General features: G+C 44.3%; 1 protein-coding gene across 1 annotated transcript in view; it reads right to left on the bottom strand.

Annotated features, from left to right (window-relative positions):
* Nucleotides 1-21,879, bottom strand: part of mgat4a (alpha-1,3-mannosyl-glycoprotein 4-beta-N-acetylglucosaminyltransferase A) — a 281,493-nt gene extending 259,614 nt beyond the window's left edge. The window contains exon 1 of the mRNA XM_070892430.1: nt 21,482-21,879. Within this exon, the coding sequence (XP_070748531.1) occupies nt 21,482-21,575 (94 nt within the window). The 5' untranslated portion in view covers nt 21,576-21,879. The remainder of the gene's footprint in view (nt 1-21,481) is intronic.
* Between the last annotated feature and the right edge of the window lie 5,415 nt (nt 21,880-27,294).

Genomic DNA, 27,294 nt, shown 5'->3' with positions numbered 1-27,294 from the left:
ATAATGATTACTGACGAGATTTTAAGGTTGTAACCAGAATTCTGAGTTCAAATGACAGTTATCGAACTTTATTGCCACAGTTTGATGTCATCTGAGACAACAAGCATGCAATCACTCTTGGGTACTTTACTTTCGAAGATATATACAGTCAGCTTGATGGAGATAGTTTAGTGCCCCCTTTGTCTCACCACAAGTGGTGTAATGGTAGGATACAGTCGACTGATGAGTCAAAGCACTTATTGCACTAAAAATATTAATTTGAATAAAACAAATTATATAGAAAATATGCAAATTTTATACAAAGAATTGTGATATCACATCATTCAAATCAAGGGTCTTTGAAATCAAAGAGTAGATTACATGTAACTGCAAGAATTTCACCCAGTGCATTTGTATATTAAAACTTTTGTAAGAGTCAGTTCTACATTCAAAGGATCAGTGGTCACAATCTTAGAATTGCGACGTATCTTTACAATTGTAGCATCAGTTGGTTAGTTAATTTAAAAATCCTAGCTCCCTAATTAACAAAGGCTCAAATTCCTTCAAAATCAGCAGCCGAATGCGTCTGCTATTCTAAACACTTTCCTGACAGTTACGTTGCCCTGAAGCAGCTGTCTGAATGTTCATGTTTGGGGTTTATGCAGACAGATTCTGGGAAATCTCCTGTGCAGAAAAGAGCCATGTGCCACTGAAGTGCAAGTAGTTGGACACATAGTGGGGGGGGGGGGGGGGGGGAGGGCTAATTTAAATGAGACAACGTCGTGCCGGCAGCCTTGCGCGTGCACGTTGGAGCCCATGCACACCAACATTGGCACTCAGCCATTTTTAAAGGGACTTGAAGAAAAGTGTTGATTTGAAGGCTGCTTGCTTTTGGGCTGCCGTCGGGTCACTGACACCACCCGTCTCCAACATAGAAGGTCTGCCTGAAGCACCGCAGCTCGAAGGCTGCTGCTGCTTCACACAGGTAGGAACATTGAATATTTTGTCTTTGCTTTGTTTATAATTTTTTATTCAGGATGGCTCTTTATTTGTATAAGACAGACTGTTGAATGGTTGTAGAATTTAATTACTTCTCTCTTTCCTCTCTCCCTCCCCTCCCCCCACCCCCATTCCCTACGCCTGATTTATAAAGTGTAGGCAAGGTTTTTCTGAGCATACAAAAATCTGCACTTACTCCATTCTAAGTTAGTTTGGAGTAAGTTTTCACTGCCTAAAATTTCAAAACAGGCGTAAGTGGCCGGACACGCCCCCTTTTGAAAAAAGATTCGGTCCAAAGTGAAACTGTTCTAACTAACTAGAACTGGAGCAAACTAAATGCCGAGAATTGCAATTTTTAAGATACTTCATTCTAAACCAGTTGCACCAAAAAAAACAGGAGCAACTCAGGCCGAAACTTGACCCCATGGGAACAAAATCTGCATTTCCAGGATAGTCCACAAATAGGGATAAATATACCTATGTGAAGTAATCATCTGATAGAGCAGGTGGCTGAACAGGATAAGCAAGTTGGAGACATGCCAGTGCATACAGATTCCTACAATTGAGGGAACTGATCACTGATAGAGTTGCAGCTGAAGCATCTGTTTAATTGGATATATTCAAGAGGGAATTAGATATGGCCCTTACGGCTGAAGGGATCAAGGGGTATGGAGAGAAAGCAGGAAAGGGGTACTGAGGGAATGATCAGCCTTAATCTTATTGAATGTTGGTGCAGGCTCGAAGGGCCGAATGGCCTACTCCTGCAACTATTTTTTACGTTTCTAAGTTTCTAAAACATTATGGGGCCGAAATTGCCCCCATCTTTAAGGTCCATTACCACCGGGGGCAGGAGGATGGGCCGATCCATCGGGAATTGTCCCCGGGCCAGGCGGAAACAGGTTTCCACCCTGCCCATGCTCCCGTGCCATTGGACGTGCGCCGACATTTTACCGCCTGGCAGCAACCCCTTTCTGCCCTGCGAAGGAAATTGCTCCGCGGGAGTGAAGCCGCCGGTGCTCCCGACAGCTTTTCCCGGCGGGAAGCTGCCAGTGGCCACCCTTAAAGGGGAGGGCACATCGCCACGGCTGCCATTTTATTTTAATTGTCAGCCGAATCTGAAGTCGGCCTGACAATGGCAGCCATGGGTTCGGCCAGGCCGCCAACTGGCACCCACTCTTGGGTACCGGCCACTGACCCCGCCGAAACCCTCCCTGGATTGGGATGGAGAACAATCATTTAATACGACCAATTAAGTTTATATAGAACGGAAAGACCAAATAGTGAGGTAGAGCTGACGGGATGCAGAATCAAAGACAAGAACAGATTCATATGGTCGAATAGCAATAATATGTAAAAGGGAAAGAAATATGCGATAAGATAACAAAAATAAAGAGGTATACCGATCTCTTTAGTGCAATAGAAGAGGAGCTCATAAAGGTGAGAAAATTAGTTGTTGGCTCAGTAAACGATAAGGTTTATATTTGAAGGTCATTGAAGGTTGGCATGCAGGTACAGCAGGCGGTTAAGAAAGCAAATGGCATGTTGGCCTTCATAGCGAGGGGATTTGAATACAGGGGCAGGGAGGTGTTGCTACAGTTGTACAGGGCCTTGATGAGGCCACACCTGGAGTATTGTGTACAGTTTGGTCTCCTAACTTGAGGAAGGACATTCTTGTTATTGAAGGAGTGCAGCGACGGTTCACCAGACTGATTCCCGGGATGGCGGGACTGACTTATCAAGAAAGACTGGATCAACTGGGCTTGTATTCACTGGAGTTCAGATGAATGAGAGGGGTCTCAGAAACATTTAAAATTCTGACCGGGTTTAGACAGGTTAGATGCAGGAAGAATGTTCCCAATGTTGGGGAAGTCCAGAACCAGGGGTCACAGTCTAAGGATAAGGGGTAAGCCATTTAGGACCGAGATGAGAAGAAACTTCTTCACCCAGAGTGGTGAACCTGTGGAATTCTCTACCACAGAAAGTAGTTGAGGCCAATTCACTAAATATATTAAAAAGGAGTTAGATGTAGTCCTTACTACTAGGGGGATCAAGGGGTATGGTGAGAAAGCAGGAATGGGGTACTGAAGTTGCATGTTCAGCCATGAACTCATTGAATGGTGGTGCAAGCTCGAAGGGCCGAATGGCCTACTCCTGCACCTATTTTCTATGTTTCTATGTTTCTCATTAGTTTCTCCTTGTTGGAGTTCTTTTTAAACTTTTGGTGAAAGCATGCTGATTGTCCTGAAGCAGAGGTAAGAGAAATGTACAGAAAATAGCAAATACAAGGATTTGGAGTTGAAGATTTATTAACCCGACTACTGAGCTCAGAAATGTAACACATATGAATCCTCAATCAGGTGTGGTCATAAGTACCATAGAGTTAAGTATGTGTTTTAGTACTATTGTAAGTACTATATACTAACAAATGTATGGTGTTTGATGTTAATGCTTCAAGAAGCTAATAAGGAATAGATCAAACATCTAATCATAAATAAATACATCCTCCAACACAACTCTGGTCAACTTCACCATGCCTAATTAGGCACCCAACTCATCAAATTAAAATGTGTCTGGCAGTGACCCAGTGCTCATCCTCCTCCTTCTGATTCTGAAGACTCCAAGATACTTGCGCTTGCTGCTTAGACAATTCAACAAGGTGCAGAGAAACTAAGAATAAGTGCTCAAAACTGTTAATCCCAATTACAAGCTCAAATACAAAGAAAACTTACTGGGACGACAAATGGAAAGTTGGTGATCATTCATACAATTCCCCAGCAATTGATTGTTTGTCAAGTCTCCATCTTAAATTCTGCAAAGAATCTTTCCGGCGTCAAGCTGGCCAGACTGTGATTCCACATAGTGGAGCAACAATGTGTGAACACAAGAACATAAGGAGTAGGCCATTCGGCCCCACTCTGTCATTCAATGATCTTCGACCTCAACTCCACTTTCCTGCACTATCCCCATATCCCCTGATTCCCTTAATATTCAAAAATCTAGCGATCTCTGTCGTGAATATACTCAAGGACTGAGCCTCCACAACCCTCTGGGGTAGAGAATTCCAAAGATTCACCACCCTCAAAAGAAATTTCTCCTCATCTCAGCCCTAAATAGCCGACCCCTTATTCCGAGACTGTGACCTCTGGATCTAGACTCCCCAGCCAGAGGAACCATCCTCCCTGCATCTAGCCTGTCAGGCCCTGTAAGAATGTTGTACATTTCAATGAGATCACCTCTCATTCTTCTAAACTCGAGAGAATACAGGCCTAGTCTGCTCAATCTTTCCTCATTAGGACAATCCCCCCATCCCAGGAATCAGTCTGGTGAACCTTTGTTGCACTCCCTCTATGGCAAGTATATCCTTCCTTAAGTAAGACGACCAAAACTGCACACAATACTCCAGGTGTGGTCTCACTCGGGCCCTATACAATTGCAGTAAGACGTCTTTACTCTTATACAAGAGGATTTGAGATTTGCGTATAACAGAAGCTTCGCCTCTGGCATTATGCTTGGAATTTTTTTTGGATTGACAAGAGTTTTGCAGTGCAGCAATGTGTGTTTTAAAAAAAAAAAATATGGAAGGCAGTCTAAAGTGTAAATAACTCCAGTCATAACCTTGTAGAGTATAGACAGTCTGACCACATGGCTTAGATGTTAGATTGTTAACTTCTAATGGCCCATCCCCATCAGATTCACTGGTCTGTGTGGCTTTTGACTCTTTATCTGGTCATTATTATCAAATAGATTATCTGGACATTATCACAATGCTGTTTATGGGAGCTTGCTTGTGCACAAATTGGCTGCCGTGTTTCCTACATTACAACACAGTGACTACACTCCAAAAGTACTTAATTGGCTGTAAAGTGCTTTGAGACATCCGGTGGTCATGAAAGGCGCTATATAAATCCAAGTCTTTCTTTTTAGCGTTCCAGAAAATAGATGAGTGTTCTGCACAGCCTTCAATACAAATTTATAATATTCCATTACTGAGGGCATATCGGCTATATACAACACTGATCGTCAACGCTGTTTAGGATTGAGCCTTCAAGGATTTCAACCAGCTTTTTCCCACTTGCTCACCCCGTGCAAACCAGATGTGATTGCCTTTTTTTTTTTTTAAAAAGTGGTAAAAACTCTTCAGTTGTAACCTACATCTCCTTACTTGGTAATCGCTAGTCAATCTTGCCCAACAGAGACTTTGCAGCATCAAACACACGGAGCATTTATCTTCCCACATCATCAGTTGCAGCGAATTGGTCGGTACTTATCTTTTAGATGGGCAACAACCCTGTAGGTTTTTATGTTGTTGCAAAGAAAATGACATTTTTGATAACATCCAGCATATTAATGATGAAATGAGAAAACAAAGTTGGTTCAACGATTCCTCCCATATGGGACTGAGGTGAATAGCATAGATTAATTTAAGGGAAAGCTAGATAAACACATGAGGGAGATAAGAATAGGATATGTTGATGTGAATGTTTAAAATGTATAGAGACATTGAAGTTGAGAACGTGGGAATTGTATAGGGACAGTATAAGCTAACAAAGAATTCATGGAGGAATAGCCATGACATCTCGGACTCGAGACTGCGAAAGGTTACCACACTAACACATATTGAAACAAAACCCACAGCTTGCAGAAAAACCTCAAGGTCTTATTAACCTGAAACATTAACAGAAGGTCTTTGTTTAAAATCAGACCATACTTAGGTCGGCTTATGAGTGGACAAAGGGAAAGAGGGACCAAAAGAGATAGGTTGAACTAGGATGTCACTCTAGCCCTATCTTGTTATCTTTTGCCGAGAATGTATAACTGTTGTCGCTTTACGATGTAACTTCACTTATCCGTAGGGAGTGTGTACGCTCGATCGAGAATGTATATCCTCTGTCTGATAAGTCTTGCCGGCCGGTAAAATAAAGACTGCTTTGTTCAAAGCACAAGAGGTATTCGACTCAGTAATTTTACTGAACCAGATTGAGAGAAAAGAATCTACATTTACATTGATAGGGCGAGATAAAATAGAGCGAGATAAAATAAAATAGTTTCTGTGATGTGCATGTGGTGTAATTCTATGTAATAAGATGAAAGGCTTTTTATCATAACCAAGTGCAAACATTGTGAGGAATTTTCTACACTAGTTCAGGAGCTCACAATGAATGCCACAGGAGCCCAATGCTTCAAAGAACATGGGATGACACATAGTGCCAAGAGCTTTTGCTGTAACTCTGCAGCAGATAGAGGGAATGACTCATTTCTGGAACAGATCACCAACATTTGAGTTTTGAAAAAACCCAATCGGTCGAGAGAAAAGTTACTGTTTCATTCAGGGACCTCAATCAGAATGTATGAATCAGGGCAACAAAGTTTTGGATGAGCTGAAGTTTATGGCAGGTGGAAGACAAGAGCTGGCTTGGAGAGCATTGGAATAGTCGAGTCAGGAGATAACAAAAGCATGAATCCTCACAGATTGCAACTGCATGATCTAGAGACTGCTGCAGTCATTTAAGAACATAACATAAGAAATAGCAGCAAGAGTAGGCCATTCAAGCCTGCTCTGACAGTCAATAAGATCTGCTACCTCAACTCCAATTTCCCTCCTTTTCCCATATTCCTTGATTCCCTTATCATCCAAAAATCTATCAATCTTGGTCTTGAATGAATGAACATCCACAGCTCTCTGGGGTAGAGAATTCCAAAGATTCACAAACCTTTGATTGAAGATGTTTCTCATCTCAGTCCTAAATGGCCGACAACTTATTCGGAGACTGCGGCCTAGTCTACTCAATTGCTCCTAGGACAACATTCTCCTCCCCGGAATCAATCTGGTGAACCTTTGTTCCACCGCCTCTAAATGCAAGTACAGATATATCCTTCCTTAGGCAAGGAGACCAAAACTGTACACAGTACTCCAGGTGTGGTCTCACCAAAGCCCTATATAATTGCAGTAAGACTTCTTTACTCAAACTCCAATCACTTTGTAATAAGGGCCAACATGTCATTTGCTTTCCAAATTGCTTGCTATACCTGCAGGTTAAGTGTGATCCGTGACACCCAGGTCCCTCAATACCAACATTTCCTGATCCTTCACCTTTTTAAAAAATATATTCTGCTCTTCTATTTTTCCTACCAAAGTTGATAACTTCACATTTATTTTTCTCCACGTTGGGGCTCAAGTTTCGGCCTGAGTTGCTCCTATTTTTTTGGAGCAACTAGTTTAGAATGGAGCATCTTAGAAATTGAAATTCTCGGCATTTAGTTTGCTCCAGTTCTGGTGAGTTAGAATAGTTTCATTTTAGAAGTTTTTTTTCTAAAAGGGGGCATGTCCAGCCACTTACGCCTGTTTTGCAAGTTTAGGCAGCGAAAACTTACTCCAAACTAACTTAGAATGGAGTAAGTGTAGATTTTTGTACGCTCAGAAATACCCTGCCCACACTTAGAAAATCAGGCGCAGGGAACGAGAGGGTGGGGGATGGGGAGATGGAGGGAAGGGAACTTTGCAAGCATTAAACACTTCACTTTTACAAATAAAGAGCCATCATCAATAATAAATGATCAATAAATCAACCTGTAAATCAATCAATAAATAAAAAATTACGTTTCTACTCACCTACTGCAGCACCGGGCGCCCTCCAACAGCATGCTGGGAGGTCGGAGGGGGCCTCCCCCCCAGGAGATGCTGGTCGGACGGGCCCCACAACAGACCAGGACTTCGGGTGAGCCCCGCCCCCAGCAGACAACGGACCGCTGCCCAGGACTTCGGGTGGGCCCGCTGTTGACGAGGACGCCACTTCAGGCGTGGCCCACTCCCCACAAGATGCCGGGCAGGCGGGCCCCCGCTGCCGGCGAGGAGTTCGAGCGGGGCCCGCCCTCAGGAGATGCCGGGCGGGCCGCCACAGAAGAGGTAAGTACCGTGAGGCCACTTGGCCCGGGATGTGGTGACGTCCCTTCGGCCAGGGATAGGGTCGTTGCCCGGAGATAGAGGGGGGATAGAGCGAGAGGGAAATAGAGGGGGGGGGGGGGGGGGGGGGGGGGAGGGAGATAGAGGGGGGGGGGAATTCCCTGTCGCAGAGAGTTGTTGATGCCAGTTCATTGGATATATTCAAGAGGGAGTTAGATATGGCCCTTACGGCTAAGGGGATCAAGGGGTATGAAGAGAAAGCAGGAAAGGGGTACTGAGGTGAATGATCAGCCATGATCTTATGGAATGGTGGTGCAGGCTCGAAGGGCCGAATAGCCTACTCCTGCACCTATTTTCTATGTTTCTATGTTTCGACTGCGCACGCGCGCAGCTGCCGGCACTGTTTTTGGCGCAGCTATAGCTCCGCCCCCAGCAGCTCCTGCTGCGCCGCGCCGAGCTGGAAAGGGCCCTACTGAAAACAGAGAATCACGAGGTAAGTATTTGCCGCTTTTTCAATTCTACAAATTAGGTGGGCCTCTCCGATGTGCACCGTTCTAGCGGGGGTCCAAAACTTGAGCCCTATATTCCATGCACCGCGTTCTTACCCACTCACTTAACTTGTCCATAATCCCTTTTGCATCCTTCTCACAGCTTATCTTTCCATCTAGCTTTGTATCATCAGCAAACTTGGATACATTACACTAGGTTCCCTCAGCTAAGTCATTGATTATAGATTGCAAATAGCCGAGGCGGACCAAGCACTGATCCTTGCTGCACCCCACTAGTTACAGCCTGTCAAACCCAAAAATGATCTCTTTATTCTACTGTTTTCTTTCTGTTAACCAATCCGCTATCCATGTTAATATATTACCCACAATCCCATGCACCCTAATTTTGTGTAATAAGCTCTAGTGTGGCACATCAATTTTATTTTTGAAAATCCAAATACAATGTCTCCACTGGGGTGGTTCCCCCTTATCTACACTGCTAGTTACAACCTTAAAAAACAGACATCAAACACAATTTCCCTTTTATAAATCTGTGATGATTCTGCCTAATCATATGATGGCCGACTAACTGATCTATCGTTCCCTGATTTTTCTCTCCCTCCTTTCTTCAATAGTGGAGTTACGTTTGCTACTTTCCAATCCGCGGGAACCATTCTAAAATCTAGGGAATGCATGAAAATCAAAATCAATGCCTCCACTATCTCTGTAGCCACCCCTTTTAAAAGAAAGACTTGTATTTATATAGCGCCTTTCACAACCACTGGACATCTCAAGCGCTTTACAGCCAATGAAGTACTTTTGGAGCACAGTCACGGTTGTAATTTGGGAAAACCCCAAGATGCCGCCATCAGGTCCAGGGGATTTGTCAGCTTTCAGTCCCATTAATTGCTCCAGTACTATTTCTTTACTAATACTAATTTCTTTCTCAATCTCAAGACAGTTGGTTCCCCATTATTTCCGGAAGTTTTGTTGTGTCTTCTACCATGAAGACAGATACAATAGCCAAAAATTTGCGGTCGGAGGCTTCCCGCGGGCAGATGCCTCCAACTGCACAAATTTCTACAAAAGTGGGCCCGGAGGTTCGGAGGCTTGTGTCCTGGGGCTCTACACAAAGGCCTTCATAGGGACACACGTATCCTAGGGGTGCAGGGGTTTTTGTACGCATCAATGGGATCACGTGGACCGGCCCAACCCATCAGAGTAGGGGATCCCCATTCATACTTAGGCGAGTGCCGATATATGAAATCGCCATAAGTATAAAAGGGAATACTCCCAAAAACACAAACATTTAATTTGAAATATGTATTTTTTTAATGTTAATAAAAATTTAATTTAATTATTTTAAACAAAAAATTTATTTTTTGAAAAATAAGTTTACATATTTTAAAGGGTCTAAAAATAAGCACCTTATTTAACAGGATTTTAAATGTTTAAATTATTTTTTATAATGTATTTTTCTGTACTTTAAAGTCTTACGCTGATAAAAGCAAGCCTTACGCCTGCATTTTTCAGTCGTAAGAATTTGAAGGACATTCGCTGGGCAGGAGTTGAGCAAATAAATAGCCCAACTCTCTGCCCGTAGAGGCCCTTTAGTTTTGGATGTGTTGGATCGGTCAAGAGATTTCTTGACAATCACAAGTTCCAGGTTTAGGTGCATGCGCTTTGCATACCTAAACCCGGAACTTGTGGGCATCCCATGAGCATGTGCGCATCCGTGGGGAGCGCGATTTCAGGCCCATTGTATTTGTTTACTGTCTCATTTCTTTATTCTCCATTACAATTTCATCTGTCTCGGCCTGTAAAGGAATGTTTAATTTTGCCAATCTCTTCCTTTTTCCATTTAATGCAATGCATTCCTTCTGCAGGTGATGAAAGCACAGAATACGAGTGAACGCCCAGCCAATGAGTGACTAAGCGTAGACACTAATGATGCAAGAGGAAGCCCTGGTATAGCAATGAAATCAACTCAGAACTGGCTGTTGTGAATAAAGTCAATTGTGCCTTCAGTAGGTTCATGAGCATACAGACCTTTTCATATACAATGTTAAAGCATTCTTTAAATCACTGTAGTAGCTACTAGATTCCTTCGAAGACAACTAAAAAGTAGCTGTTTAAAGATAGAATGCTGCTCATGCAGACCCAAGTTGACAAAACTGTTTTTTCATCCAATGGCTGCAAGCCAGGAAATACAACAACAACTTGTATTTATATAGCACCTTTAACGTAGTGAAACATCCCAAGGCGTTTCACAGGAGTATTAGGAGATAAAATTTTTTACAGCAAGCCACAAGTAGAAATTAGCACAGGTGACCAAAAGCTTAATCAAAGTAGTATGTTTTTAGGAGGAAAGAGAGGTAGAGAGTTCCAGAGCTTGGGGCCTAGGCAACAGAAGGCACAGCCACCAATGATTGAGCGATTATAAATCAGGGATGCTCAAGCGGGCAGAATTAGGGGAGCGCAGACATATCGGGGGAGGGGGGGGGGGCTGGAGGAGATTACAGCGATATGGAGGGGCAAGGCTATGGAGGGATTTGTAAATAAGGATGAGAATTTTGAAAATCGAGGCGTAGCTTAACCGAAGCCAACGTAAGAAAAAGGATAATGATGACCAAAAGATTGCAATCTCCTCTACTTCAGCCATTGCGTCCCGCCAGTCACCCTCTCCCCTCACACAGCAGGCCAGAAACAGTCACTTGGATGGGAGTTGGTGGGGGTGGGGGGTGGCGGTTTACAGATAGCGTATATGAAGAACTCACATGTAGTGAAACATAGAACAAAAAAAAGGAGCCAGAGGATGCAGGTGTGGAAGTGGAGCCTGTTGTAGCTGAGCAGAGGGTAAGAAAGGTCAGCTGCTGGCTACAGAGCATGTGGATGATGAACTCAGTTTTGTCACAAAACATATGTTAGCAGAGCTTCAAGCCCATATGGAGGCCTATAACACCTCTCCAAAGAAGTGAAATAGTGGTGGAGTCCACTGCTTTGCTGTGCATCAATGTCAGAGAGGGTTCCACATCATTCCAGGATCTCCTGTAGAATGCGGCAACTGCAGGAACATCTGCACATCTTCCTCCACTTCGAGAGAATCAGAAAGTCAGTCAATTCAATGCGGGAGCATGGAACGAAGGACTGCATGTCTTGTGGGGATTGTTTGGAGAGGGTTATGAATCTTTGAAATTCTCCACCCCAGAGGGCTGTGGATGATCAGACGTTGAGTACATTCAAGACAGAGATCGATAAGATTTTTGGGCACTAAGAGAATGAAGGATGTGGGGATAGGGCAGGAAAGTGGAGTTCTTGTAAAAGTTTGGACATAGAAACATAGAAAATAGGTGCAGGAGCAGGCCATTCAGCCCTTCTAGCCTGCACCGCCATTCAATGAGTTCATGGCTAAACATGAAACTTCAGTACCCCCTTCCTGCTTTCTCGCCATAACCCTTGATCCCCCGAGTAGTAAGGACTTCATCTAACTCCCTTTTGAATATATTTAGTGAATTGGCCTCAACTACTTTCTGTGGTAGAGAATTCCACAGGTTCACCACTCTCTGGGTGAAGAAGTTTCTCCTCATCTCGGTCCTAAATGGCTGACCCCTTATCCTCAGACTGTGACCCCTGGTTCTGGACTTCCCCAACATTGGTAACATTCTTTCTGCATCTAACTTGTCTAAACCCGTCAGAATTTTAAACGTTTCTATGAGGTCCCCTCTCATTCTTCTGAACTCCAGTGAATACAAGCCCAGTTGATCCAATCTTTCTTGATAGGTCAGTCCCGCCATCCCGGGAATCAGTCTGGTGAACCTTCGCTGCACTCCCTCAATAGCAAGAATGTCCTTCCTCAAGTTAGGAGACCAAAACTGTACACAATACTCCAGGTGTGGCCTCACCAAGGCCCTGTACAACTGTAGCAACACCTCCCTGCCCCTGTATTCAAATCCCCTCGCTATGAAGGCCAACATGCCATTTGCTTTCTTAACCGCCTGCTGTACCTGCATGCTAACCTTCAATGACTGATGTACCATGACACCCAGGTCTCGTTGCACCTTCCCTTTTCCTAATCTGTCACCATTCAGATAATAATCTGTGTCTCTGTTTTTACCACCAAAGTGGATAACCTCACATTTATCCACATTATACTTCATCTGCCATGCATTTGCCCACTCACCTAACCTATCCAAGTCACTCTGCAGTCTAATAGCATCCTCCTCGCAGCTCACACTGCCACCCAACTTAGTATCATCCGCAAATTTGGAGGTACTGCATTTAATCCCCTCGTCTAAATCATTAATGTACAATGTAAACAGCTGGGGCCCCAGCACAGAACCTTGCGGCACTCCACTAGTCACTGCCTGCCATTCTGAAAAGTACCCGTTTACTCCTACTCTTTGCTTCCTGTCTGACAACCAGTTCTCAATCCACGTCAGCACACTACCCCCAATCCCACGTGCTTTAACTTTGCACATTAATCTCTTGTGTGGGACCTTGTCGAAAGCCTTCTGAAAGTCCAAATATACCACATCAACTGGTTCTCCTTTGTCCACTTTACTGGAAACATCCTCAAAAAATTCCAGAAGATTTGTCAAGCATGATTTCCCTTTCACAAATCCATGCTGACTTGGACCCATCATGTCACCATTTTCCAGATGCACTGCTATGACATTCTTAATAATTGATTCCATCATTTTACCCACTACTGAGGTCAGGCTGACCGGTCTATAATTCCCTGTTTTCTCTCTCCCTCCTTTTTTAAAAAGTGGGGTTACATTGGCTACCCTCCACTCCATAGGAACTGATCCAGAGTCAATGGAATGTTGGAAAATGACTGTCAATGCATCCGCTATTTCCAAGGCCACCTCCTTAAGTACTCTAGGATGCAGTCCATCAGGCCCTGGGGATTTATCGGCCTTCAATCCCATCAATTTCCCCAACACAATTTCCCGACTAATAAAGATTTCCCTCAGTTCCCCCTCCTTACTAGACCCTCTGACCCCTTTTATATCCGGAAGGTTTTTTGTTTCCTCCTTAGTGAATACCGAACCAAAGTACTTGTTCAATTGGTCTGCCATTATCTTATTGAATGGCAGAGTAGGCTTGATAGGCCATATGGCCTACTCCTGCTCCTATTTCTTATGCTTTTATGGCTGTCAACTTGATTAATTATATAGGTCAGCATCTTCAAGGGATTACAGGATATTCAGTCCATTCTCCCTCAGATTTACAAAACTTTCAGTTTTCATGAGTTCAGTTCTCCTGCACAAAAAGGTGCAATTTCCAATTTGTACCCTCTCCTAAACCCATGAATTTTGGGGCCAGTGCATCATTTCTCGACATTCGTCTCACCAATTAGCAAGTAGTGGAATAATTCACAATTGACATTGAAATAGCAGAAGCCCATTCTGTGATTTAGTCGCTATATTTACATGGTCTGTCCCTCCCCAAGTACACACCAGGAATTCAAAAGATCAAATGTCAGCAATACGCAAAGTTTCAAACAATTATTACTCATCATTACGTAAAATTGTTGCCATCGGTTTGGTTCACTTCTTTATCAATTCTCAGTATTGCAACATGAGACAAATCACTTCCTATTCACAAAATTGCAGAAACTCACCACAATAATCCACCCCTTCAATTTTCTCCCTTCTAGTCTCGAAGAATACAATTCATTCTGGCATATGGTTGCACAAGGAGGCCCTTAATATCTTGCACGTGAAAAGGGGCTATATAGGCAAGGCCAGACTAAGCAACATCAACAGGCCAGGTGATCAAGTTTAGGAGGATGGGGAAAGCCAAATCCAACCCAGAGACACTCAATCACATAGTGATTGCTGGGCAACAACAAACAGGACCAGGGACATTGGGTTTAATGCCTAGAAAAATGAGTCAATCATCTCACTCTCCCAATTATCAACCCAACTGAAATTAGCTACCTCACCATAGACCAATTTTAAAAATGCAGCACAATTATATTTGTAGTCCCTGTTGAGTTTTAATTGATGACAACCCAAATACACTATCTCTACTGAAAACTAAAGTATCAAACCACTTTCTTCTAAGCAACTTTGAAACTTACACTTTTTGTTCTTGGGATCGAGGGGATGTGGGCAAGGCTGCATTTTATTGGTCATCCCTTGTGGCCCCGGGAAGATGGTAGTGAGATTTATCCTTGAACCGCTGCAATCATTGTGCTGACGGTGCTCTACAATGGTTAAGTAGGGAAATCAAGGATGTTGAATCAGCGTCAATGAAGGAACAGTGGTATAGATCCAAGTCAGGATGGAGTGTGACTGGAGGGGGAACTTGGATGCTGTGGGGCTGAGAGGCTCTGCCGAAGTAACCTAGGTACATTGCTGCAGTGCATCCACAAGATAACGTATGCTGCAGCCACAGTGGAGGGGGTGCCACATTCGATTAAATGCTGCTTGATGTTGAGAACAGGTATGGTCACTGAGCTTCTAGCATTCAACCTTTGCATTCATGTCTGGAGCAATATTGTAGCAAGGTTTAAGGCTGAATGATATCAGCTGCTGCGATGGCCCACAGTGCCTGGAAGATGCCCAATTTTGGGTTGCTATCATAGGCAGTCCCTCGGGATCGAGGAAGACTTGCTTCCACTCTTCGCATGAGTACTTAGGTGGCTGTACAGTCCAATACGAGAACCACAGTTTCTGTCACAGGTGGGAAAGGGTGGGCAGGGAGCCTGGTTTGCCGCACCCTCCTTCCGCTGCCTGCACTTGATTTCTGCATACACTCAGCGACGATAGTCGAGGAGCTCAGCGCCCTCCTGAATGCACTTCCTCCACTTAGGGCAGTCTATGGCCAAGGACTCCCAGGTGTCAGTGGGGATGTCGCACTTTATCAGGGAGGCTTTGAGGGTGTCCTTGTAATGTTTCCTCTGTCCACCTTTGGCATGTTTGCCATGGACAAGTTCAGAGTAGAGAGTTTGCTTTGGGAGTCTCGTGTATGGCATGCGAACTATCCCCAGCAGAGTTGATCAAATGTGGTCAGTGCTTCAATGCTGGGGATGTTGGCCTGGACAAGGACACTGATGTTTGTGCATCTGTCCTCCCAGGGGGATCTTGCAGAGACATCACTGGTGGTATTTCTCCAGCGATTGGAGGTGTCTACTATGCATGGTCCACATCTCTGAGCCATACAGGAGGGCGGGTATTACTACAGCACTGTAGACCATGAATTTGGTGACAGTTTTGAGGGACTGATCCTCAAACAATCTTTCCCTCAGGCGGCCGAAGGCTGCACTGGCGCACTGGAGGCGGTGTTGAATCTCATCATCAATGCCTGCTCTTGTTGATAGGAGGCTCACGAGATAGGGGAAGTGGTACACGTTGTCCAGGGCCACGCCGTGGATCTTGATGTTTGGAGGGCAGTGCTGTATGTCGAGGACAGGGTGGTGTAGCACCTTTGTCTTACTAATGTTTAGCGTTAAAGGCCCATGCTTTCATACGCCTCGGTAAATTCGTCGACTATGTCCTGGAGTTCAGCCTCCATGTCCATGTCCTGTAGCTCAACGACAGAGGTCGGAGTGATCTTGGAGCTGGCTTGGAGACAGCGAAGGTTGAACAGATTCCCACTGGTTCTGTAGTTTAGCTCTATTCCAGCAGGGAGTTTATCAACTGTGAGGTGGAGCATGGCAACGAGGAAGATTGAGGCAATGATGCAGCCCTGCTTGACCCCGGTCCCGACATGAATTAGGTTTGTGATGGATCCGTTGGTAAGGTTGTTATATCTGTCCTTTGTCTGCCCCATTTAGCACTATAGTTGTGCCATTTTATATGATGGAGATAGGCCTCAATATAAAGATGAGACTTCCTGCCACTGCTATTGTAGACAGACATGTCTGCAACAGATATGCTGAAGAGATTAAAGTTAAGTAGGTTACTCCCCTTTATGTTCACCATCAGTCTGGCAGCTTCAGGGCTTGGCCCATGGTGATTTGACTGATCCACACTTGATGGTGGGCATTGAAGTCCCTCATCCAGAGTACATTGGCAACTGCAGTTCTCTAATCACACATACTTACTCTCCATGGCATATTTCCAGTATCCAGGTGGTTAAAATTCAACTAAAGACTCTTAACACCTGTAAGAATAGTAATAACCATTGAGGTAAAAAGAGTTCAGGTCTCTCCATCTATCATGCCCATATGATGAGCTCATGCATTAACATCCAGGAGACCAAACACTTTGCAACTTGAATAGCTCTCACTGGAAGTTTGGCTGTGATGACCTCCACAGTCAAACAGCCCAGTCACATTCACTGGCCAAATTGACAAAGGAAATCAGATCACACAGTTGAGGGATGCAGTGCAGACACAGTTTTCCATCAATGTGCTGCCATCTTCAAGAGTTGCACAATTTAAATTTGTTTTTTATAAAGTATAAAATAAATTGAGTTTTTGAAACATAAGCATTAACACTGGAGCCATAAGGGTTTCATTTTTCACTTTTAAAGCTGATTCAAAATTAAATAAATTATATTTGGTAATTGAACAATGTCAGTATATCAGAATATTAATACTGTATAAACATTACATCAAGATGGATTAACAATGTATGCAAAAATTATCTGTAAATGCCTATATGCCAGTTATCACAAACAAATGCTATCCCTTTATAAATGTTAGCAGCATTATAGAACTAACAAAAGGCTAACTTTAAATAACTATATAACACATTAACACTTATTTTCCTTTGCTATAAACATTTTACACACAATCATTACATGTCTTATTGATTTGCCGACCTGAAAAACACATAGCGCATTAACACGGTTACTGGATGTTACACATCTGGTAATGCTGAAAACTGGATAGAATGAAAATGATGCTAATGCAATCCTAACATCTGAAGGAGGTTTTCAAATATATTACTTAATGAGTGCATAAGTGCTCATCATCATCATAGGCAGTCCCTCGGAGTCGAGGAAGACTTGCTTCCACTCTTAGAATGAGTCCTTAGGTGGCTGAACAGTCCAATACGAGAGCCACAGTTTCTGTCACAGGTGGGATAGTCATTGAGGGAAAGGGTGGGTGGGATAGGTTTTCCACACCTTCTTTCCGCTGCCTGTGCTTGATTTCTGCATGCACTCGGCGATGAGACCCGAGGCGCTCAGCGCCCTGCCGGATGCACTTCCTCCGCTTAGGGCAGTCTTTGGCCTGGGACTCCCAGGTGTCAGTGGGGTTGTTGCACTTTATCAGGGAGGCTTTGAGGGTTCCCTTGTAACATTTCCTCTGTCCACCTTTGGCTCATTTGCCATGAAGGAGTTCCAAGTAGAGCACTTGCTTTGGGAGTCTCGTGTCTGGCATGCGGACAATGTGGCCTGCGGAGCTGATCAAGTGTGATCAGTGCTTCGATGCTGTGGATGTTGGCCTGGTCGAGGACACTAATGTTAGTGCATCTGTCCTCCCAGGGGATTTGTAGAGTCTTGCGGAGGCATCGTTGGTGGTATTTCTTCAGCGACTTGGTGTCTACGGTACATGGTCCATGTCTCTGAGCCATACAGGAGGGCAGGTATTACTACAGCCCTGTGCTATTGGCACAAGGGTTGACCAAGTTCAGATCTCCCTTCACTAGACATATTGGACCAAAATGATCTTCCATGTGTGCGCAGTCAATACTTGCTCATTTGACAAGTGCTGGATTGATTTCCCAATATGCATACAGAAGGCACCAGGAACTTCTCTCAATCAACATTGTAAGCATTCCCTTCTGGACCAGTTTAACATCACATACATTCTCTTCAAACTCACATCAAAGGTGTAGAATAATATTGAATGATTTGCATTGGTGTTAAAAAATTGTCATAAGACGAGATGGTCACGTACTGGTACCAATGCATACCATCTGCAATATCGATGCAATCAGGCACCATTTACCAAAACAAAAGTTCTAAACTTTGGCAGCTTGTGCCCTGCCATTCACTGGACTGCACAAGACTTAATGGCCCAATATTCCTGTAACCAGTCAACAATCAGCACCTGCCATTAGTTAGACTTGCCCATGCCCATTTAATCTCCATGATACATGGCGTGGCAAGATGTTGGGAGTAAGAGATGGAAATGGCATGGTGCGACGCCCTCTACAGGGCAACTGTGTATTTCCTTTAACCAATCAAATTGGAGCTTTGCAGGAAACTTGTCAACTGTACAGTTAAGTGGCAAATGAATTTTAACAGAGATAAATGTGAGTTGATGCACTTTGGGAGGAAAAGTAGAAACATCACCTACACCTTATAAAATAAGAAATTGAATGGGGTAAAAGAGCAATGGGATCTAGGGATACAGGTGAACAAATCATTAAAAGCAGCATCGTAGGTCAGCAAAGCAATTAAAGGGGTAAAGAATTAGTGGAGTTATGTTAAACTTGTGCAGGACCCTGGTTGGGCCACAATATTAAACTTTTATAGGACCCTCGTCAAGATGCAATTAGAGTATTGTGCATAGTTTTGGGCTCCATACAATAAAAAAAAAGGGACATAGAAGCACTGGAGAAAGTGCAAAAAAGATTGACAAGGATTTCCCCAGAACTGAGTGTTTACAGCTATCGGGAAAGATTGAACAGATTGCCGCTTTTATGTTTAGAAAAGAGAAGGCTTTGAGGAGACCTAAAATTAAGAATGTGTTGGACAGGGTAGCAGTGGAGATAATGTTTCCCCTTGTGGGAGATTCCAAAACTAGGGGCAATAAATATAAGATAGTTCTTAATATCCAATTGGGAAATAAGGAGAAATGTCTTTACTCAGAGTGGTTAGAATGTAGAACTCACTACCACAGGAAATGGATGAGGCAAATTTTGTTCAAAATGAAACTAGATAAGTACATGAGAGAAAAGGAAGAGCAAGATATGCTGAAAAGTTGAACTGAGGTTGATGTAATGGGAGGAGGCTTGTATGGAGTATAAACACCAGCACAGACCAGTTGGGCCAAATAGCCTGGTTCTGTGCTGTAGATTCTGTGTAATGATTAATAGCACAGTGTCTGAACCAGGAAGTGTAGTTTAGAATGGTGAATTCAATGTCAAATCAGGTGACTGAAAGAGAGAGTGGGAAAGAAAGATTGGATTGAGAGAGAGAAAAGACAGAAAAGAAAAGCTTAAAAAATATTTATTTATTCTGTAAATCTCCAACAATAAAAACCTAAAGGAATAAGACTCTACACTTGTAATAGTTAATTTTCAGTACCTGGGAGGTTGAGTGGCAATAATTAACACTTATTACGCTGTTAAAAACGTACTTAGACTGAAATGGACAAGCCCTATCTTTCTGTGGCGAGTTTACTTCATATCTACTGTATAAGTACAGGAACTTCACGCCACTCAATGCATTTGAATGGGGAACCAGGCAGTTCAGGAAGTTAACGCATCTCCAACAGCAGCTTCTCGATTTCCGTGTTTAATCACGCATCCGCCCTCGCTTGAGGTTGCCGGAACATTAACTTAAATAACGGCCAGCGCGTCGTAATTTTGACAGCAATTATTGGGCCAATGTTTTATTGGTTGTTTCAATTATAAAAAAAGTGTCAACAACAATGCAGAAGCTTCGAAGCACTGCTCGTAGCATTCTGATTGTGTATTTTTGTGTGTCAGAAATTTGTGGAGTTCTGCCTTCCCTAACTTTATCCCCCAACTCTGGGCTCTTAGCATCTCCCACCACCTTTGCCTCACCATTGGCAGAAATGCTTTGGCACCCTGACTATGAAAGGCTCGAAATACAGTCTCCGTAAACAAACATCTCTTTGACGAAGCTCGTCCCAGTATCTGCTTCTTTGGCTCGGCGCTCATTTTTGTCTGATTACACTTGTGTTGTTGCTCACGGTTATGTGAATGACAATGTAACAATTGCCTCCGGCTAGATCTCTGCTGAAAAGGAGGTTGACACTGCATTGTCTGGTTTAGTATAAAAGAGGTACAATGTATCCTCTTGTGGACAATTAGCGTTTACACTTTCGAACAGAGACACTAGTTGAGTCTGAAATCGCAAGACTTTTTGTATTCCATCCAAGTACACCAGCAGGGGACATGGCTACAGGGACCACCTGCATTTCCCCGTGAAGCAGGAAAAAGATTAAATCAATTTGCAATTTGCTAGGCTGCACTCCATCTCCCACCTGGTCTATTTGAACAGATTCTCAACACCAGCTTCTCCCTTCCCAGTGGAAGATTATGTAAATCAGCTTTTCACATTTACAAAGAACACAGAACCACTAGGGCAGCAAGTATGCTGAGACACAAAAATCTACTGGCCGTCATTGCAACTTCAGTCACATCGCTGATGTAAAGTCAGTTTGCCACAGTAATATAATCACCACCTTATGGGCAGATTTCAGGCAATCTCGATGGGGAGCGGGCAGAATGTCATGAAATAGATTGGGCCAGATACATTAGGTGAATGCTAATTACATACTGTCTTTGGCAGCTTTCACTGAACTATACTTGAGGTTACTGGACTAAGAATGAGCGACGCCAACAGCTGTTAAAGTCGTTTAAATTGAGAGCTTGTGATTCTTTTCGAATACCTGTGGAATGGCAAACTCTCAAGTTGCACCATTAGTCACAAGCGATGAACACAGAAACTAGAACACTTAGAACGTTCTATATCTTATTCTTATAAAAACAAATGGCAAATTGCATTATTCTAGACACATGCAGATATAACACACCTCGCTGACCCCTTTTCTAATGTACACGACTTACACACACACACACACACACCTCATATTCCATCTTTTCAGGTTGTTCAAAATCTGTCTGAGAAGCCATCCCAACACAAGAACAGAACAGGAACCACACAAAAGCAATCTCGGGGTGGCCCGGTTCCAACTTATTCCAAGAGCTTCAAATATGACACAAATGTGCGTTTCAATTAGCCCTCTCTTGCACACAAACGTCCCTTAGTAAATGCAAAGAGGCTTGGCAGCTGCACCTTTAACATGACCAATTTAAACTACAAAAGGAGGGACGGCTCATCTCGTGTACTGCCAAAGCTGTCCGTTTAAATTGAATTTACACACGTGATTTTTATAAACATACATTTAAATGTAGGCAAAAAAAAGTGCACTCGGATACGAGAAGATAAGCGGTACCTTTTCCATTTTGCCAGGCTGTGTACCAGGACAGGCTGAGGAAGGAGGTGACAAACACTAACGCGGTGGCCACAGTCCCATTTCTGAGCCTCATCTCATTGCCCACGGAGTCGCTGCCGGAGTTTCGCCGTCTCTCTCATAGCAAGAGCTGGGGGCTCTCCGCACCACGCACACGCTCCGTGTCTCGCTGCCTCTGCCTGCCCCCTTCAAGATTATTTAGAACATAGATGTTTACGCACATTAAATCCCGAAATGGCTCTTGTAAATGAAGAGGGTTTTCTCTCTCTCTCTACTTTATTGTACGGATTGTTTTTAAGCTTAGGAACTCCACATAGATGCCAATAAAAAGCTCTCAATTGTAGCGACCGCTTGCTCCGAACACAAACACAGCGCACAGAAGGAAGCATAGAAGGCAAAAAGCCTGAGGTTTACCCAAGCGAGCGCCAAACCACGCCCACTCCCCGCACTCATTGGCTGCCCTTGACGTTCCGCCGTCCAATCACCGAGGGCCGGAATGGCTACTTCGACTGCCTGTCAAGACTCATGTCACAATCGACAGCGCAGTTTCACGCCCCACCTCCTCCTTTTCCTGTCAATTTCTGGCTTGCCCGCGGTGACTGATTCCAGAGCCGAGTTTGAAGTGTTTGATGTTTTTAGCGGAAGGCAAGAATTTAATGTTCTTTAGTTTTTAAGGAAATTAAGAGGAACAATAAATCACACGTTACATTTATGGTGTGCTAGAACTTAAAGGGAAAAAAAACAATGCGCGAGAAACAAGGAGCAAAAACGTTAGTTCGAGTTCTGACAGCCCTTCCTGATATTCGTGAATGTTTTTTTAGACTGCCTTATATGGCACGTTGGGACTGTGTATAAAGGTCGTTAAAGATAGTGGCACTCCTGAGTTTCCAAACACCTTTAAGTAAATATATATATCAAATATACATATTTCTAATTTTGCAGGACAAGAAGGAAACAAAAAGGAGACAAAAACAAAAGACAGAAAAGAGATGAGTAAAAGTGGAGGGCAGAGAAACCAAAAACAAGAAACAAAAAGGGCTACTGAATATAAAAGGGCTGCAGGAGGGGTGAAAACTAAAAATCATGGTTTAAAAACTAGGATGAAAACACTCTACCTAAATGCATGCAGCATTCGAAATAAAGTAAATGAGTTGACGGCACAAATCATTACAAATGGGTATGATTTGGTGGCCATTACAAAAACATGGTTGCAGGGTGGCCAAGACTGGGAATTAAACATAAAGGGGTATCTAACGATTCAGAAAGATAGGCAAGAAGGGAAAGGAGGTGGGGTAGCTCTGTTAATAAAGGATGATATCAGGGCAGTTGTGAGGGATGATATTGGCTCCAATGAACAAAATGTTGAATCATTGTGGGTGGAGATTAGAGATAGTAAGGGGAAAAAGTCACTGGTTGGCGTAGTTTATAGGCCCCCAAATAATAACTTCACGGTGGGACGGGCAATAATCAAGGGAATAATGGAGGCATGTGAAAAAGGAACGGCAGTAGTCATGGGGGATTTTAACCTACATATCGATTGGTCAAATCAAATCGCAAGGGGTAGCCTGGAGGAGGAATTCATAGAATGCATACGGGATTGTTTCTTAGAACAGTATGTAACAGAACCTACAAGGGAGCAAGCCATCTTAGATCTGGTCCTGTGTAATGAGACAGGAAAAATAAATGATCTCCTAGTAAAAGATCCTCTCGGAATGAGTGATCACAATATGGTTGAATTTGTAATACAGATTGAGGATGAGGAATTTGTGTCAGAAACTATGCTTAAACAAAGGGGACTATAGTGGGATGAGGGCAGAGTTGGCTAAAGTAGACTGGAAACAAGGACTAAACGGTGGCACAATTGAGGAACAGTGGAGGACTTTTAAGGAGCTCTTTCATAGTGCGCAACAAAAATATATTCCAGTGAAAAAGAAGGGCGGCAAGAGAAGGGATAACCAGCCGTGGATAACCAAGGAAATAAAGGAAAGTATCAAATCAAAGACCAATGCGTATAAGGTGGCCAAGGTTAGTGGGAAACTAGAGGATTGGGAAAATTTTAAGCAACAGCAAAGAATGACTAAAAAAGCAATAAAGAAAGGGAAGATAGATTACGAAGGTAAACTTGCGCAAAACATAAAAAACAGATAGTGAAAGCTTTTACAGATATATAAAACGGAAAAGAGTGACTAAAGTAAATGTTGGTCCCTTAGAAGATGAAAAGGGGGATTTAATAATGGGAAATGTGGAAATGGCTGAGACCTTAAACAATTATTTTGCTTCGGTCTTCACAGTGGAAGACACAAAAACCATGCCAAAATTTGCAGGCCACAGGAATGTGGGAAGGGAGGACCTTGAGATGATCACTATCACTAGGGGAGTAGTGCTGGACAGGCTAATGGGACTCAAGGTAGACAAGTCCCCTGGTCCTGATGAAATGCATCCCAGGGTATTAAAAGAGATGGCGGAAGTTATAGCAGATGCATTCGTTATAATCTACCAAAATTCTCTGGACTCTGGGGAGGTACCAGTGGATTGGAAAGCAGCTAATGTAACGCCTCTGTTTAAAAAAGGGGGCAGGCAAAAGGCAGGTAACTATAGGCCGGTTAGTTTAACATCTGTAGTGGGGAAAATGCTTGAAACTATCATTAAGGAAGAAATAGCAGGACATCTAGATAGGAATAGTGCAATCAAGCAGACGCAGCATGGATTCATGAAGGGGAAATCATGTTTAACTAATTTACTGGAATTCTTACAGGATATAACGAGCATGGTGGATAGAGGTGTACCGATGGATGTGGTGTATTTAGATTTACAAAAGGCATTCGATAAAGTGCCACACAAAAGGTTACTGCAGAAGATAAAGGGATGCGGAGTCAGAGGAAATGTATTAGCATGGATAGAGAATTGGCTGGCGAACAGAAAGCAGAGAGTCGGGATAAATGGGTCCTTTTCCGGTTGGAAATCAGTGGTTAGTGGTGTGCCACAGGGATCAGTGCTGGGACCACAACTGTTTACAATATACATAGATACCTAGAAGAGGGGACAGAGTGTAGTGCAACAAAATTTGCAGATGACACTAAGATTAGTGGGAAAACGGGTTGTGTAGAAGACTCAGAGAGGCTGCAAAGAGATTTGGATAGGTTAAGCGAATGGGCTAAGGTTTGGCAGATGGAATACAATGTCGGAAAGTGTGAGGTCATCCACCTTGGGAAAAAAAACAGTAAAAGGGAATATTATTTGAATGGGGAGAAATTACAACATGCTGTGGTGCAGAGGGACCTGGGGGTCCTTGTGCATGAAACTCTTTTGGAGTTTACCTGAAAAACATAAACATTAATCCGTGCCCCCCGACCTGGATGACACTCCAGACATTTACAAGGCCCTTTTTTTCCATTTTTTTTTTTTTTTTTGGGCACTAATATCACTTTTTTTTTTCCAGTGCCCCCTATAAAAGGGGAGGGGGACACTAAAAGCACCAGCAATTAAAACAAATTAAACTTTAAAACGTAAAATCAAATTAAAATTTGGTTTCCGGGCGTGATGATGCACTCCAGTCCCTCCGGTGCCCACCTCTCGCGGAAGGCCGCGAGCGTACCGGTGGACACCGCGTGCTCCATCTCCAAGGACACCCTGGACCGGATGTAAGAGCAGAAGAGAGGCAGGTAGTCAGGTTGAACGACCCCCTCATCTGAAATACATCTGCAGAATTGCAAGGTCTCAGTTAATAGTCACACCATTAGATTGAAACATTTAGAGGCAATACTTGAGCTTTCAAGAAGAACATCTCATATAGATTGACTAATGAGTGGCTGAGTTAGACTGTCAATCCATTTGTATTTTGTTATCTGATTTCAAAACTGTATAACTGTTAACGCTTTACGATGTAACTTCACCTATCCGTAGGGAGTGTGTACGCTCTATCCAGAGAGTATATCTTCTGTCTGATAGGTCTTACTGGCCGGTAATAAAGACTGCTCTGTTCAAAGCACAAGAGGTATTCGACTCAGTAATTTTACTGAACCAGATTGAGGTAAAAGAATCCAGGAATTTACAACCTCACCAGCCACAGCCCTCTCTTCCGACCGCCACATAAAACCTCGGTCGTGGAGGTACGGATTCCCGAGCAGCGGCTCCTGCAGGACAGCCGCCACTCCAGCCGGCGGAGAGCTGCGCTTGGTGGAGACTTTGTTCCATACCCTGATGAGGTCCCTGTAAAAGACAGGCAGCTCCAGGAGGGCGGTCCTGACACCCCCCAAGTTCACAAACAGGAGCTGCGTGTCGTAATTGAGGTCGCGCTGCTGGCGGAAGAAATACGTCGCCAGAGCACACCACCTAGGAGGGGGCTCGACGTAAAGGTATCTCTGCAGGGTCTGAAGACGGAAAGTCGCGAGCTGGGCGCTGACGCACACCAACGACTGACCGCCCTCCTCAAGCGGGAGACTCAAGACCGCGGCAGAGACCCAGTGCTTCCTGTTGTTCCAGAAGAAGTCCACCAGCTTCTTCTGTATCTGGGCGACAAATGCAGGGGGAGGGGTCAATGTGACCAGCCAGTACCACAACATTGCGGCCACCAGCTGGTTTATGACTAGCGCTCGACCCCTGTAGGACAGCACTCGCAGCAGTCCTGTCCAGCGCCCTAGGCGAGCGGCGACCTTGGCCTCCAGCTCCTGCCAGTTCGCCGGCCAGGCTCCCTCGTCGGGGCTAAGGTAGACTCCCAGATAGAGGAGATGGGTCGTGCTCTTTGTGCATGAAACTCTTTTAGAGTTTATCTGTAAAACAAAACATTAAACCGTGCCACCCGACCTGGATGACACACCAGACATTTACAAGGCCGTTTTTTTTTCTTCCTTTTTTTTTTTGTGTTTTTCTTTTTTTGGTTTTTTTTGGGGCACTAAAATCACATTTTTTCCCCAGTGCCCCCTATAAAAGGGAAGGGGGACACTAAAAGCCACCGGCATTTAAAACAAATTAAACTTTAAAACGTAAAATCAAATTAAAATTTGGTTGCCGGGCGTGATGATGCACTCCAGTCCCTCCGGTGCCCACCTCTCGCGGAAGGCCGCGAGCGTACCGGTGGACACCGCGTGCTCCATCTCCAAGGACACCCTGGACCGGATGTAAGAGCGGAAGAGAGGCAGGCAGTCAGGTTGAACGACCCCCTCGACCGCTCGCTGCCTGGACCGGTTGATGGCACCCTTGGCCGTGCCCAGGAGCAGTCCTACGAGGAGGCCTTCGGACCTACCCGCTCCCCTCCGCACAGGGTGCCCAAAGATCAGGAGAGTGGGACTGAAGTGCAGCCAGAATTTCAGGAGCAGCCCCTTCAAATAATGGAACAGGGGCTGCAACCTCGTGCACTCAATAAAAATATGGAACACGGACTCCTCCAGACCGCAGAAATTGCAGGCGGCCTGGGAGTCCGTGAACCGGCTTAAAAAGTTGTTGCACGGCACTGCTCCATGCACCACCCTCCAGGCCAAGTCCCCGATGAATAGTGGGAGGACCCCTGCGTAGAGTGCCCTCCATCGGGGACCCCCGCCTGCTCCGGACGGCAAGATGGTACGCCATGGCGTGTCCGGACGGCCGGCGAGGATGGCAAAGTTGAGAGTGTGCAGGAGCAGCCCGTACAGGAAACCCCTCCGCGCGGAACTGAAAGGCACGGAGGGGATTTCCCCGAGGCGGCTCAAGTTGTGAGGCGCCGGCCCCCGAGGGAGGTTCCGGGATTTGGTGCCAATGAGGAATTCCGTCCGGACGGGGGTCCGTTCGGACGGGATCTCCCCACGTGCTTGAGCCTCCTC

Source organism: Pristiophorus japonicus, chromosome 10, assembly GCF_044704955.1.
Source record: "Pristiophorus japonicus isolate sPriJap1 chromosome 10, sPriJap1.hap1, whole genome shotgun sequence".
Lineage (NCBI taxonomy): Eukaryota > Metazoa > Chordata > Chondrichthyes > Pristiophoridae > Pristiophorus > Pristiophorus japonicus.
This window is presented reverse-complemented; position numbering and strand designations above follow the sequence as displayed.